At 36.4% G+C, this 16,577-nt stretch overlaps 2 protein-coding genes across 2 annotated transcripts in view; one reads left to right on the top strand and one right to left on the bottom strand.

Moving 5' to 3' along the window:
* Positions 1–1,659, bottom strand: part of LRRC40 (leucine rich repeat containing 40) — a 47,526-nt gene extending 45,867 nt beyond the window's left edge. The window contains exon 1 of the mRNA XM_003127928.4: positions 1,445–1,659. Coding sequence (XP_003127976.1) covers positions 1,445–1,595 — 151 coding nt within the window. The 5' untranslated portion in view covers positions 1,596–1,659. The remainder of the gene's footprint in view (positions 1–1,444) is intronic.
* SRSF11 (serine and arginine rich splicing factor 11) overlaps positions 1,725–16,577 on the top strand; it is a 46,204-nt gene continuing 31,351 nt past the window's right edge. Inside the window, 1 exon segment of the mRNA NM_001044587.1 lies at positions 1,725–1,816. The gene's annotated coding sequence lies outside the window, so the exon portion shown is untranslated.

The raw sequence follows: 16,577 nt of genomic DNA, 5'->3' as shown, positions 1-16,577 counted from the left end.
TATTAGTTTATTTACTTATTCCTTCTAATAAGAACCGACTAAGTACCAAGTATTCTCTGAGTACTAGGGACACAACAATGAACAAAACAAAGCTCCTTGACCACATGGAACTAATAGTGCAGTGGAGGGCAGAGAAGACAATAAGTAAATAATATAAATTCTGATAGTGATAAATACTATTACAAAGCAGGTTAGAGAATACAATGTTAGCAATGTTATTTAGATAGAGTAGTTAGGAAGGGCCTATCTGAGCAGACTCCTGCAGGAAGCAAAGGAGTGAATCCTAGTCAGGTATTAAGTAAAAAGTTCCAGGCTTTGGGAAAATCAAGTGTATCTGCACATCTGTCATTTTAAAATATTTGTGTTCCCAGTGATTAAAACCTTTTCTAGGAGTTCCCTTCGTGGCTCAGCGGTTAAAGAACCTGACTAGTAACCATGAGGAATTGGGTTCAATCCCTGGCCTTGTTCAGTGGGTTAAGGATCCCGCATTACTGTGGCTGTGGCACAGGCCAGCAGCTGTAGATCCATTCGACTGCTAGCCTTGGAACCTCCATATGCCGCGGGTGGGGGCCTAAAAAGCAAAAAACAAAAACAAAAAAAATCCTTTCTAGATAGCAGAGATTTCTGTCATATATCCTTTCATTTACATGGTTAATTCTATACACGGCACAATAAAAAAGTAATCATTAGAAGGAAAGGAAAGGTTTTAATCCCACATAGCCTAAAACCTGAATATACGTAGAGGAAAACATTACAGGAGGAATGCCATATTCTCTTTCCCCCCTTCCCACTCTCTCCCTTACAGAACAGAAAATCAGAAGAGCAGCTGGCTATTATTCATTCATGGTATCCAGATTTGTGCTTATCTTCACTAGATTTTTCAGGATACACCAAATTCACTCTGTATGGCATCTATTTGATCCTCAATTTAGGAAATATGCTCATTACTCCTTGTAGGAGTTGCACACAGAAAAGGGTCTTGACAAGGAACAGTAGCATTCACTCTAAGTTCACAAGTTCATAAATGCTGTATTTTATATAGAGAATTTTAGCGTTGGTAAGTGCCCTAAGCGACTAAATTAAGATAAACAGAGCACCAAAGAAACAAATCATTTGCCTGTCATTTGATTCCTAATTCAGTCGCGTTTATCCCATAAAATGTGAGAATCCCAGAAAGAACCCAGTTTAAATTCTGACCATATTCCCAGCACAATCCCTGCAACAGACATATCTGGAGCGAAAAGCAGGAACCGAACAGGCTATGCGAAAAGCAGGAACCGAACCAGTGGAAATGTGATTAGTGCCGGATTTCGAGGACAGAGATCCTGGCTAAGCGTCTGGGGAAAAGATGGCCAAAGCCAGGCCAGAGAGAGGAAAGGGAGGATACGTGGGGCAAACGACTTTCTGCCAGGCTCCCAAATCGGGTCTTCCATTTGGATCTTACCTTCACTGAGGTTGCGGCCCGACAGGTTTAACTGGCCGCTCTTCCTTGCCGCCTTTAGTAGTCCCTGGGGTACTGAGGCAGCGCAGTCTCTCCTCTCATTTCGGAAACCCGCTCGGGGATCCCGCCCAGCTACTCCCTTCAGCCGCGACATGTTCAAACCCCGAAATCCAGAAGCAAAGCCCCGCCCGTGACGCTTAAAGGTGGCGCCGCTGGGCTGCCCCGCCCCTGCCGGGAGCGCGCGCTCCGTGCGCCGGGCCTTCGCTCTCGGCGGCGCGGTTCTGATGTCGTCATCGCGAGCGCCTGAGGCAGGAGGACAGAGGAGCCCTTCCCGTTGCCGGTGCCGGCCTTGTGTCTTGGAATTACTTTGCTCAAGTAAGTGCGTTTAACGGGCTGAAGAAGGGGTTTGAGTTTATCTTGTGCACTGTTACTGCACCTCCAACCTTCTCTTCTGCGCTCCCGCCTCGGCGAGGGGTCAGGAAAGGATAACCTTCTCTTCTCCCCTCGCCTGGCCGGACGTGGGCCTTGACTAAAACTTGAGACCTGGGCGCGGTCTGTAGTCTCTGGACCCCTGCCTGTGTTTGTCGCTGGTGGTGCTGGCCAAACCTCCTTTCCGCGTAGAAAGTAAAACCAGTTTCTTTTCTTCGGGCCTATACTCTGGCTTCTAGAATTAGTGCACCTTTGCCCGTTGTCGTATGGAGTTTATGGCCAGCATACGAGATAGTTTGAAATGGAAGAGTCGGCAACAGAAAAGGGGAGGGAAAGCTTCATAATGAATGTTCTCTATACCGGGCGGTTTAGGAAGACAAGTGGAAGCTCGAGCTTCAGTGTAGCGAAAAAAGCTTGGACTTCGGAGCACAAGAGAAACGAGTTCGAATCCCAGCTGCTTTTGTAGCTTACACGCTGTATAAAGTTTACTTGACAACTTGTAAAGCTGTCTTTTTTCTTCAATTTAGGGATGATCATGCCTATCTAATTTTTTTAAAAATAATTAGGTGAAGATAAAAATATTGAACTTAAAATATTGAGCATTTTGTGAAGAAAGGGACTCCCTCTAATTCAAAATAGAACATGAAAAATTTTGTTCAAAAGTCCCTTGTCTTGGAAAGTGTCTGAAATGTACAAGTTTAACGAGTCATTCAATAAGTAATTAATAACTAGTCACCTTTAGTATTGTCCAGGGTGCTACACTTTTCTTTCTCCTGAAGTGATTTTGTTTTGAAAACAACAGCAGGAAATAGCCTCCTAAGCCCCTGTCAACTCGACTGGGATCGTTAGGGTTTAAAAGGTAAGACGACAGCCCATTGACAAATTCACACACACAGTTTTGCTTGAGTCCAGGTGTTTGCCAACCATAACATTTCGTGTTTAAACTATCTTCCCCCCCCCCGCTTGATTTTTTTTTTTTTTCCCCTTAATTCTGTGGAGTTCTTTGCATTGAAAGGGAACAGAAAAGTATCAGGAATTACACTACCAAGCAAGCAAAGAGTGCGTTTTAAAGCAAGGACCATAGCAGTTTTTGTAGGGTCACCAGTAAACACCACCGCTACCCTAAGTTTGTCTTTACAGTAATCATTGTAGTTATTGAGCCCTCAGTGTCAGGCTCAGTGCTGACAATACCTTACTATCTGATATTTAGCACAATGACCAGAAGGAATTGCAGCTGCGAGGAATTTAAAAACTTGCCAAAGTTCAAATTTCTACGTGGGTATGACCAGGCATTTGAACCTGGATATCTCTAAAACCTTTCTTATTAATCATTATGATTTGCCTAATTGCTTTTATTTCATCATTTACAACTTGCTTTTGTCCTAGAACCATTTTAAGGGACACTTCAATTATGTTTTAAAAGATACTTATTTATTAGAGAAAACTATTTTTCTCTGTTGCAGGATGTTAACAGCCTACCTTTGGAGGATTAACTGTTGAAGTATAAAATTTTACAGTAGCCACCTCTCCCCCCTACAATAGATTCTTTTTTAGTGCAATGTTCTTGAAAAATTAGAGGCAAGGTGTAGTTTTTGATTTATTGTACTTGAAGTGAAATATTACATTATTGACATTTAATTATTATATTGAAATATTGTTGCATTTTGTATGAGAAACATATCCTGATTAATGGCAGAGTAATTCTGAAAAGTCCAAGTGACTGTACACTTGTGGTAAACTTCAATAGATATAAAATAATGTGTGTAAAATTTTTACTAGAATATATCTATAATACACTGTGTATTGTACCTGTGTAGCAAGTACGGATTGAGCAGTTTCGGTGAAATTATTATTTCATGGACTCAGGAAAATTATGTGTTTTATTTTAAATTGATGGAAGTTGAAAGCTTATCAATTGAGGTTTTTTATGAGAAAGTGTAATTGTATATAGTTATATTCATGGGAATTAGCACTTTGTATCATTTGTATTACTTTGGAAAGAATGCTTAAAACAAAAAATCCAACTTTTTTTCAACATGAGCATGTAAGCTAAAGTATTTGCTTTTATTTATTTATTTATTTGTATTAAAGTATAGTTGGTTTACAGTGTTGTGCCAATTTCTGTTGTACAGCAAAGTGACACATTCATACATATATATATTTATATATAATTTTTTTCTTTTTTTTTTAATATCATTTTCCATCACAGGTCCGTATGTTTTTGAATCAGTACCACTATCCCGGGAGATTAGATATAGTTCCCTGTGCTATACTGTAGGACAGTATTGTCTATCCATTCTAAATGTAGTAGTTTGCATTTGTTAACCTCAAACTCCTAGCCAATCCCACTCCTTCACCCCTCCCTCGGCAACAAGTCTATTCTCCATGTCTTCAAGTCAGTTTCTGTTTTGTAGATAGGTTCATTTGTGCAGTATTTTAGTTTCCACATATAAGTGTTATCATATGGTATTTGTCCTTCTCTTTCTGACTTCACTTAGTATGAGAATCTCTAGTTGCATCCATGCTGCCGTGATGGCATTATTTCATTCTTTTTTATGGCTGAGTAGTATTCCATTGTGTATATGTACCACATCTTCTTAATTCAGTCATCTGTCAATGGACATTTAGGCTGTATCCATGTCTCGTCTATTGTGAATAGTGCTGCAGTGAACATACGGGTGCAGATATCTTTTTGAATTGTAGTTTTGTCCAGATATATGCCCAAGAGGGGATTGTTAGATCATATGGTAGTTCTACATTTAGTTTTCTGAGGAAACTCTATATTGTTTTCCATAGTGGTTGTACCAATTTACATTCCTACCAGCAGTGTAGGAGGGTTCCCTATTCTCCACACCCTCTCCAGTGTTTGTTATTTGTAGACTTATTAATGATGGCCATTCTTACTGGTGTGAGGTGGTACCTCATTGTAGTTTTGATTTGCATTTCTCTAATAATTAGTGATGTTGAGCATTTTTTCATGTGCCTGCTGGCTATCTATATGTCTTCTTTGGAAAAAATGTCTGTTTAGGTCTTCTGCCTATTTTTAGATCAGGTTCCTTGTTTTTTAGATGTTTGAACCACATGAGTTATTTTGTATATTTTGGTGATTAGGCCCTTGTCAGTTGCATAGTTTGTGGCTATTTTCCTCCCATTCCATAGGTTATCTTTTCATTTTTCTTATGGTTTTCTTTGCTATACAAAAGCTTGTAAGTTTGATTAGGTCCCATTTGTTTATTTGTATTGCTTTGGGAGACTGAGCTAAGAAAACATTTGTACGAGTTGATGTCAGAATGTTTTGCCTCTGTTCTCTTCTAGGAGTTTTATGGTGTCATGTCTTATGTTCAAGTCTTTAAGCCATTTTGAGTTTAATTGTGTGCATGGTGTGAGGCTGTGTTCCGGTTTTATTGGTCTACATGCAGCTGTCCAGTTTTCCTAGCACCACTTGCTAAAGAGACTTCTTCCCATTTTATGTTCTTGCCTCCTTTGTCTAAGGTTAATTGACATTAAGTGTCTGGGTTTATATCTGGGCCTGCTTTTATGTTCTGTTGGTCCGTATGTCTGTTTTTGAATCAGTACCACACTGTCTTGATTACTGTAGCTTTGTAATATTGTCTCTTGCGGGAGTTATGCCTCCTGCTTCATTTTTTTCCCCTCAGGATTGCTTTGGCAATTCTGGGTCTTTTATGGTTCCATATCAATTTTTGTATTACTCTTGTTCTGTGGAGAATGTAATGGGTAATTTGATAGGGATTGCATTAAATCGGTAGATTGCTTTGGGCAGTATGGCCATTTTAGCAATTCTTCCAATCCAGGAGCATGGCATATCTTTCCATTTCTTTGAGTCCTCTTTAATTTCCTTTATTAATGTTTTATAGTTCTCAGCATATAAGTCCTTCACCTCCTTAGATTTATTCCTAGGTATTTTATTTTGGGGGGTATGATTTTAAAAGGTATTGGGTTTTTTATATTTCTTTTTAAATATTTCCTTGTTAGTAAACAGAAATGCAGCCAATTTCTGAATGTTAATCGTGTGTCCTGCTACTTTGCTGAATTCTTTTATCAGATGGAGTAGTTTTTGTGTGGAGTCTTTAGGATTTCTGTATGTAGTATCACGTCATCCTCACATAAGGACAATTTTACCTCTTTTCTTCCAACTTGGACACCTTTTCTTTCTTTTTCTTGTCTTTTTTTTTTTTTTGTATGATTGCTATGGCTAGGACTTCTAATACTACATTGAAGAAAATTGGCTATACTGGGCAGTATTTGCTTTTTTAAAAAAATGTGTTATTAAAATAATGTGGAACAGGTACCGCCTATGTGGGGGCTGGAGACAATTTTTGTAACATAATTGCCTAGCTACAATTTATTTTACTCATTTTATTAAAGTATAGAAGTTTTCACTCTTCTGCCTTCGCTAAATGAAAACAAAAAGTGAAGAAACCAAAAAATTTTGAGCCTAAGAATTATATTGGCCAAAGAATGCTGTTCAGTTCCATAATGGAGATGGAGACGACTTATTCAAGTAATATAGAATTGCTTATCACTGTCATTAAAATGTAATAAGACATTTTCAAAAATGGCTGTGTTATGAACATTGATACGTGTTAGACATTTTTAGAGCTGAAAGGTGCAATTGATAAGATGAATTTATTGAGGCAAATTGAGAAATCGTGGTAAAGGAAATGACATAGTTTCAAATGTGGCTTTGAATTGTATTTTGTTGTTATTGGAGCTAGGTGTGGTAATTTTTTCCAGAGTGCATTTTATTTTAGATTATTCATTTGTATATCCTTTGTATGTTCCTTGTGCTTCTCTTTCTTACTTTTGAATCAGGAAGCAATGGGCTTGCTCTAAGGTGTTTAATATTTAATATAAATGTTGTCTTCTGTTTTTGTCTACTTTCAGTGCAAAAGAATTTTAGTACACTAGCTTTAGGAAAATATCATTTTCATTGTCTTCTTATAAAAAGGCTTTTACATTGCTAGTGTTTTTCATATGAAAAAAGTAGAAAAGATTTTTTTTTTATCTTAATTGCTTTAGCTTTGCTTTTTTTTGGTAAATTTTCTATCTGTTGAAAAAGGGAATCTAAAACGGGTGGGGGTTGTAAAGTGGTATTGCTTAGGTCATTAAATAAAAAGCATTTATGGTATTTGTTTTTCTAAAATCAGCTGAGAGTGTTTCCTATTTATCCATAGTGATTCTTACTCCTACTATTTAATAGCTGTTTTCTTTCTCATTTTTCCAAGATTAATGTGTTCTTTGATTTAAAGTCTTAATTTTAACAATTGTGTAGGTTTTATAAATGTTTAAAGTAGTGAAGTAATATAGAGATAAAATTAGGACACCAAACCAGAGAATGTACTGCATAATACTATTCTGTCTTTAATTTTATAAACAAATACAAAACCACTGCCAAATAAATCTGTTTAAAAATTAGTTTTAATCAAAATCCACTATTTTAAAATTTGACTTCATATCACCCTTGCCTTTTGGATGTGACTTGCAACTCTATTTGCTCAATGCTTCAAAAACAGAGAAATTAAGTATGTATGGCAAATACCATTTGTATGAATAAACATCCCCAACAGATTTAATAAGACAAGATATGGCCCCTGAGGCTATATTTTTAATACCAACTTAAGTTGATGAGAGAGAAAATGTTAATAATTTTAATGGTTTGTTGACATTCATAGTTGACAGATTTTTATTTAAAAATTTGATTTGTCAAATTTGGAGGTGGAATATTTATACTCAACAATTGCAATTAAAATAAATGTTAGCTTAACTTTCAGAATACCTTCAAGACTGCCCACTACTTTTTTTCTACATCAGGTTTTTTCCCCCATCCTTTAAAATATCACAGTTACATATACTTAAATGATTTGATGGTACTATTATTGGAAGTGGGGGTTTGAAATATAGTAAACATTGATACCCACAGTGAAAATCTATCAACTCAGCTTTTGCTTTTCTTCTTTCTAGAGATACATGTTTTGCACTCATCACTAAATTTATTTACTGTTAATATAGCTTTTTTTTTTTTCCATTTTAGAAATGCTGGCCTTTTATTTCTCTTTTGTTCCTCATTTCCTAAAAAGCTATCTTTCCATCATCTCTTCATTCCTTAAAAATAATTATTTGATCAATGTCTTCACATGTTTTTTTTTTAATTTTTAAATAATTTTCATTTTCTCCTTTATAGCTGGTTTACAGTATTCTGTCAATTTTCTACTGTACAGTAAGTTGATCCAGTCACACATACACAATATACATTCCTTTTTCTCACATTATCATGCTCCATCATAAGTGACCAGACACAGTTCCCAGTGCTATATAGCAGGATCTCATTGTCTATCCATTCCAAAGGCAATTATTTGCATCTATTAACCCAAATTCCCAGTCCATCCCATCCCTCCCCTCCCCCTTGGCAGCCACAAGTCTAGTCTTCAAGTGCATGAGTTTCTTTTCTATGGAAAGGTTTGTTTGTGCCATATATTAGATTCCAGATGTAAATGATGTCTTACACTATTTGTCTTTCTCTTTCTGACTTACTTCACTTAGTATGAGAGTCTCTACTTCAACACGAGCTAATTGTGGCTTGAAACCAACTGCAATTCATAATTTCAAGTAGCTAAGATGGCGGTTGAAGGAAAAAACCATTAGGGCCTTCAGATTTAGTACATGTCAGGAAATTGGATTGTTTCATGTGCTTACTGATATAGATATATTTTTTATTTAATGATTTTTATTTTTTTCCATCATTGCTGGTTTACAGTGTTCTGTCAATTTTCTACTGTACAGCAAGGTTTCCCAGTCACACATACATATAAACATTCCTTTTTCTCACGTTATAATGCTCCATCATAAGTGACTAGATATAGTTCCTAGTGCTATACAGCAGGATCTCTTTGCTTATACTTACAGATATTTTGCTTTTTTTTTTTTTTCCCCACTTGTAGCTTTGGTCATTTGGTAGTTGTTGCTCTAACCCACGTCATTGTAGTTTTAAGATTGATCAAGCATATGTAGAGTTGTTTTGTATCTTTTTAAAATTAGAATAACATTCTTGCTCTAAAAATATAGAAAAGTAATTGAAGCCTTCCTAGAAAGAGTTTTCCATGAAGCGTTTATGTTTTATCAAAAAAGAAATGTTTTGTTTATCATCTGTCTACACATACTATTGGTAAAGTGCTGCTTTAGGAACAAAATGAATGTGAAAATCTGAAATCTGTTGTCATGTTTCCTTTATAGCAGCCTCTTAAAGAAGAAAGGGCATCTAATAATAGTATATTTCACATGTTTACCACCGCTTAACAGTTTACAGAGTAAACTTTCACATTTGACAGTAATGCTCTAAGGTTACACTCAAGCGTTATTGTTATTCATCTGTTGAAAAGAAGTTGTTGAACACAGACTTGTAAAGGTATACACCATTACTATATACCATTTGTTGAGTACTTATGTGCTGGGCACTTGTTAGGTGCTTCATATCCATTATATTTCTAATCTTAACCTTAAATGGTATCATTATCCCCATTCACATAAGGAAACTGAGGCTCACATTTGCCTGTTATAGTAGTGAGAACATAGGAGAATCATATGGGGAACTTCTACTTTTCTACACTCATCGTTTGAATGTTTAACATTTATATTATTTTATAATCTTTTTTTAGAAATGCTGCAAAAGGAGTTCCCATTGTGGCTCAGTGGTAACAAACCCTGCTAGTAACCATGAGGATGCAGGTTCAATCTTGGCTTCACTCAGTGGGTTGAGGATCTGGTGTTGCCCTGAGCTGTGGTGTAGGTCACAGACAAGGTTCGGATCCTGAGTTGCTGTGGCTGTGGCGTAGGCCAGCAGCTGCAGCTCTGATCGATCCCTAGCCTGGAAACTTCCCTATGCAGCAGATGAGGCCCTAAAAAGAAAAAAAAAAAAAAAAAAAAAAGAATATGCCACAAAAAAACTATATTAAAATGTGTAAGATGTGGGATTTTAACTTAGAAATACTTCATACTATATAAAGTAACTCTTTTCTCTTGTTTGTTTTGTCTTTTTACGGCCGCACCCTTGGCATATGGAGGTTCCCAGGCTAGGGGTTGAATCAGAGCTGTAGCCGCCAGCCAACACCAGATCTGAGCCGCGTGTGTGACCTACACCACAGCTCACGGCAATGCCAGATCCTTAACCCACTGAGTGAGGCCAGGGATTGAACCTGCAACCTCATGTTTCTAGTGGGATTGGTTTCCCATGCGCCATGACGGGAACTCCTAAAGTAACTCTTCTGATTAATTATATGAATGATGAAGTACAAGTATTGCAAGGTACGAGCCTAAAATAGAGCGATGGTATAAAACGGAACCCAGTTGAGGAAACAATTTTTCAAAAGAAAAGATTTTTAAATTGTAGAGTAGGGATAATAATAGTACTTATTTATGTTTTCTAAGCATTTGTAGTAGTTCTCTCACTTTATCCTAAAAACAACTCAGCAAGGTAGGCATTATTACCCTATTTTCAGATAAGGAGGTTGAAGCACAAATAAGCCAAAGATCACAAATATCTTAATTGGTGGAAGAGCCCCTTTGGTTTGACTTGAGGCTTATATTTTTGCACACTCCCGCAGCTTTTAAGTGTTGTGAAGATTAAAGGGCATTTTAAAAGCATTCAATTAATGTAGATCCTCAAATTACTAAGTTGAGTACACTTTCGATTTTATCGGGTATGAGACACTTTAGAAATAAATTTCCTTCATGAAGAGAAAGTTTTTTAGCTTAAGGGGGAAAAGAGCTCAAATGGTACAAATGTTTAATTCCTTGATTGGGGAAAACTCTTTAATATTAAAATGCTTGAAACTATTACTTAAAGACACATATAGCTACTGGATTTTTTTTCCTCAAATGTTGTTTTCTTAGTTGCTACTTTAAAAGAATCTTAGGAAGTTCCCATTGTGGCGCAGCAGAAACAAATCTGACCAGTAACCATGAGGTTGCCAGTTCGATCCCTGGCCTCACTCAGTGGGTTAAGGATCTGGCATTGCTGTGAGCTGTGGTGTAGGTTGCAGGCGTGACTTGGATCCCATGTTGCTTTGGCTGTGGCGTAGGCCAGCAGCTGTAGCAGCTGTAGCTCCAGTTGGACCCCTAGCCTGGAAACTTCCATATGCCATGGGTGCAGCCCTAAAAAGCTAAATAAATAAATAATAAATAAATAAATAAATTAAAAAAAAAATAAAAGAATCTTATGTAACATAGATGATAGTAGTGGGTAGTCAATACCTGGAGCTTGCCCCCTCCAGATATTTCTCTTGACCCCATTCAATCCAAAAGCCAAAAAAATCTGTTACAAATGAATTGATTTTCCAAGCCATACATATGGACAATAACTGAGGGTGCTATGCATATGGATATACACAACAATATCTAATGCCTGAACTACTTTTTAAAAACAAAGCTTTGAAAAATGGGCACAATTTCAAAATATTCACAGACCCAGAGTGTCAATTTTAAAATGTAGATATAGAACTCTGATGTCAACAGGCAATATAAGTTAACAAAATAAGTATTTGGAATAAACTTAAGTAGACTTTTTCTGTCCCTTATGTCTCTGTCCTTCTGTCCATCAGTTCCCTAATGCTTTCTCAACCTTTGGTCTTTCCCCTTCATTTAGATAGAGCAGAAAGGGGAGCATGGGCTTTAGAGTTTTGATTTTTAAATAGATATTAATATTTATATAATTTCTAATTTATAGAACTAGAAGCAAAATACAGTTATCTAACTTGTAGAAGTAGAAGAACGAAATAGATCTGCAGGTAAGTTTTTTTAAAAATTACAATTTGTAAGCAGCAGTATTTCCTAGTTTTTCTTACTGCTTCCATAGCTATGGGGGAAATATATAGCTAAATACTTTGAGGGTTTCTCAACCAACCTTCCTTGTACATCTAACAAAACAATTCCTGTCTTCATTCACCAAGCCTTTGTTGAGAGGATTGGGTTAGGCATTTGTAAAATTTTGAGCATATAGGTGATACTCAGTAAGTTTTGTCAAATGCTTACTTTGTTCCAGTAAAATGTTCTTGTGTATCAGAAACACAGAGATCAGTACATACATGGTCTTCCCTGTCCTCAAAATGTGTATTGCTAGAGGGAAAGAGCTGCTAAACAACTGATTTTATAAAAGACCTGTTGCTTGTGCAGATTTACAAAATTGTGTCAATTTGGAAGACTATACAATCTTTCCAATAGTATGAACACAATTAGCTAACAATAATGGATTTGACCTATCCTATTGGGAGCATGATGTTCAGTGAGTAGAGTTATTATACATACCTATGTTTACAATGTCTTTAATTGAAGAACTTCCATCTAGATATGTGAGATCTTTTCTTAGAAATATCTTTAACTGTTCTTTTTCCAGTTTTGTTGAGGTATAATGACATATAGCACTGTATTATAAGTTTAAGCATACAGCATAACAATTTACTTATATGTATCTCGAAATGATACTACAAGGTTAATATTCATCGTCTCTTATAGATAGTAGTGTAAGTATAGATATGGTGTACATTACGTCCCTAGTACTCATTATAACTGGAAGTTTGTACCATTTGACTGTTGCCTGAGGCTGGCTCCGGGGGCCAGGAGTATACACTTTTTGCCAAAGGAGAGGGATGGATGTCGGGCTTTTGCAACGGAGACAGCCTCTTTGTCCCTTCTTTCAGGCTCTGGACTGCTCAAATTTTATTGGCAAAAGTGGTAGATTACATAGACAGTTTTTCACTACAGATTACATCATAGTGTTAAAAGTACATTGGTTAACTTCACGTGGTACAGCAGCTATACATCACGTTCTAACATCTTTGTCTTAAATTAAATTTAGTGAGTACAATTTAAGGGCAATTAGGTACAATACATCATGTGGAAAGAAGGAGACTCAGTACAAACCATCCCATGGCCAGCAAGTCTCCACAAGTTGAAGAGTCATGGACACAAGAATTTGGCATCACAAATCTGTTTTAGACTGGTGCTTATCTTAAAGCGTTATGGCAGGGAACAGTGTAAGAAAATATAAACCAACTTAACTACTATCACTTAAAAGTTTCTATAACTCATAGCTAGATGTCTTTGGTCAAGAATAATATATGTCTAACTTCTATGAAACTCATTAAAATCCTAACTCTGAGGTTACTGATAACTAATTAGTAGATAAACACTAAGTTTTAATTAAGTTGGATTAAATAGGGGAAAGTCTTTAGGATGAAATTCTTATTATATTATTGTTGTAACTTGTTAAGAATGGGAAATAAGAATAATAAGTAAATAATTAGGAAAGACTGAGGAAAACTGAATAACAATTAAAACAACAGAAAGACTAGTCACCCAAGAAACAATCCATGTTCTCCAGCGCAAACATGGAAATTGTTTTCCCAGGAAAGCCCCAGTTCTTCCTCATCAACATCAAAATGAGAGCTGGTAACTTGAGGCCTGCTCTTGGCTGTCCCTGCAGGCAGGCTTTTATCCTGACCAGAAGCCCACCTCAGCAGCTTTATCCGTCCAGAGGCCCACCTTCAGCTGAACGTTCAGGTGACTTTTATCCTGACCAGGAGCCCACCTTCAGCTGGTTACATCAGTGACTCCCTTCCTTGGTTAGAAACCTGCCTCAGGTTTTCTGCTGTCAGGCCAAGTCCTTGTTTGAGTCCCTGCATTTCTGGCTCCCCACATTTGACCACCTTTCAGTTCTCCCCTTATCCCCACCCCACCTCTGAAAACCACAAATCTAATCTTTTTTTTTATGAGTTTGGTTTGTTTCTTTGTTTTTAGAGACGCATACAAATGAGATCATACAGTATTTGTGTGCTCTGTCTGACTTATTTAACTTAGCATAATGCCCTAAAGCCCATCATGTTGTCACAGGATGGCAGGATTTCCTCTTTTTATGGGCTGAAAATACTCCATTATATGCATATACATATGTATATATACCACAACTTCTTTTCTGTTCATGCGTTGATGGACACTTAGGTTGTTCCATGTCTTAGCTATTGTGTATGATGCAATTATGAACATGGGGATACAGTATCTTGGCATAGTGTTTCTGTTTCCATAGTGGCTGAACAGTTTACATTCCCACCAGTAGTGTACAAGGTCCCCTTTCTCCACATACTTCTCAGCATTTATCTACTCAATTTGATGCTAGTCATCTAAGATGTGAGGTGTTTTGGAGGTCCCTGTATATTTTAGTTATTAACCCCTTATCAGATAATATGGTTTGGAAATATTTTCTCCCATTCCATAGGTTGTCTTTTAATTTTATTGATGGTTTCTTGCTGTACAGCAGCTTTTTAGTTTGATGTAGTCCTACTTGTTTTTCATTTGTTGGCTATGCTTTAGATGTCTAAGATGTCTTCCTAAATCCTACATCACGAACTTTTTTCCTGTGTAGGAGTTTTATAATTTCAGGTGTTACACTGAAGTCTTTATCCACTTCAAGTTAATTTGTGAGTAGTGTAAGATAGGAGGCTTGTTTCATTCTTTTATACATAGATCTTTTAGAACCTTGATACTGGAAAGAACTAAAACATGTTCATTATGACTGAGAGGATGGTATGTCTTGAGATTTGCATAAGTATTATTTTCTAATATTCCTTACAGACTTTCCTTCCAATATCAAGCACTGCTTAGGTTTTCTTAGCTGTGTGGTGTAGTGGCAGGTCCCCACCTGTGACAATAAAGCCCTACTATCAGTAGTCTTAATTTCTATATTTCAAAAGCCTGTCGGAAATCATGGACTATAAAGTGTATGTCTAAGCTAAGTAATGATTAATAGGCCGTAAATGACTACAAGCCAAAATGGCAGGTTACTTTTTATTTTGGATTAGAAAATAGCATTAACTTGTAGTAAACTGGTAATATTCTTCATTCGAATATAACTGGAAACCTTCCCAGACTCGCTCTTAAAAATGAGCTGTGGCTCTTGTTGTGCATTCTTCTTTCACTTCACTTCCACATGAACTGACAGGATCATCTTATAAGTTCTCTGAAATATAAACTGGAAAGCATTTGGTCAACAAAGAATGGTCTTCCTGCTTTCCTGAAAGCTTCAAACTTGTTACTACCCTCAGAACCTTTCTGAGTGGCTATCTCCACTGCCTGGATTATTCTTCCCCCAGAAATTCAAATGGCTTGCTTGTTCCTTTTAATAAAGTCTCTTCTGTGATAACCCTTTCTCCCCCATCTCCTATCCTCTTTTATCTTCATAACAGTATGTACTCCCTTACATCTTTGTTTTTGTTTATGAGAGTTTGCCCTATTGGACCTAGAATTTCATGAGATCAAGAACATGCCTTTCTTTTTTCTCTGCAGTATTTATAGTGGCTAGGAAAATCCTGAAACATAGTTAGTGCATAATATTTGAAGGAATTTTGGAGTTTGTTTTAACATTTTCATGATCCTGGGATTAAGGTAAATAAGACAGGTGTGGTACTTGTTTACAGGTTTTGCACTTTTTATAATCTTGTTTAATTTGGAGCCTAAATAAATCTAAAGTGATATAAAGCTGATAGATTGAATATATTTGCTGTTTCTTTGATATATTTGTTACTTGCCTTTAGGTATTCATTCCTATGGGAGAAGACAATGATAATACAAGGTGGTTATTTAGTTATTTGATCTGTTTATTGACCTAAAAGATCTTCAAAATTATGATTCAGCTCCTTATCAGCTTCTGCCTGAAGTAGCTTTTTAAAAGTGAAGTGAATCTCCTCAAATCACAGTTAATGACAAGATAGTATTTTAAGCTGGTCTTCTGACTTTTAAGTCCAATATTTTTTTAGCTGCTAGATGGTTTCCAAATGAAATATTCAGAAATCCTCCTTATTAGAATAGATTATTTTTCTTCTCTGTTTCTACATATGGAAGCACCATCTATTGTATGTTAAGTTATACTAACGGGCTTCTGATGATGTAAAAGATGATCATGGAAACTATTTTTCTTTGGCTGAATTTGTAATTTTAGTTATGTAATATAAAAACATATAGAAAAGTGTAGAATAAAAGATTTCTGCATATCCACCACAGAGAATAAAAAAATGTTAACATTAAAAAAAAATGACAGCCATGTATCTTGCCCTTGTGTTATTTGTCCTTTTATCAAAGAACATTGTAGTATGCTTGGCACATAATAGCCACTTCTAATAAGTGTTAAACTTGTAAAGTGACAAAACTAAAACAATTTAGTAAGGAGTTTGATGTCACTTATTCAAAGGAAAACAACCACGGATTAGGGGAGTGTAGCACCTGACAAGCAAGAGAGCACAAAAGAGTTTTATAGAGGATTAGAAAAGCTTGGCCAGGAGATGGAGAATCTCCTTATAAGGCTGTGTGTCTTGTTTTTAGGGAAGGTAAGCTAGGTAAAGCTCAGGTGGAAGACTGCCATTTGTTTATATTAGGTTTCCTTGACAGATGTTTCCTATAAGTGCATGTTGATTTAGGTTTAGATTTGTTCTGTGGGCCCAGCCACTGTGCTGGCCTCCATTTTGTGGGTCCTATAAACCAATTAATTCTATCAAACACTCAAGAATCTGTAATTAGTAGTTATAGATGTCTGATTCAAAATAAGAAACTTAATTATCTGACATGTTTTATAGTCACAGGTACGCATTTATGAATGACATTCAATTAGTTGTAATTTTGCTAGGCTTACATTCAACCAACCCATCCC

This window comes from Sus scrofa, chromosome 6 (genome assembly GCF_000003025.6).
Source record: "Sus scrofa isolate TJ Tabasco breed Duroc chromosome 6, Sscrofa11.1, whole genome shotgun sequence".
In the NCBI taxonomy this organism is placed as follows: domain Eukaryota; kingdom Metazoa; phylum Chordata; class Mammalia; order Artiodactyla; family Suidae; genus Sus; species Sus scrofa.
This window is presented reverse-complemented; position numbering and strand designations above follow the sequence as displayed.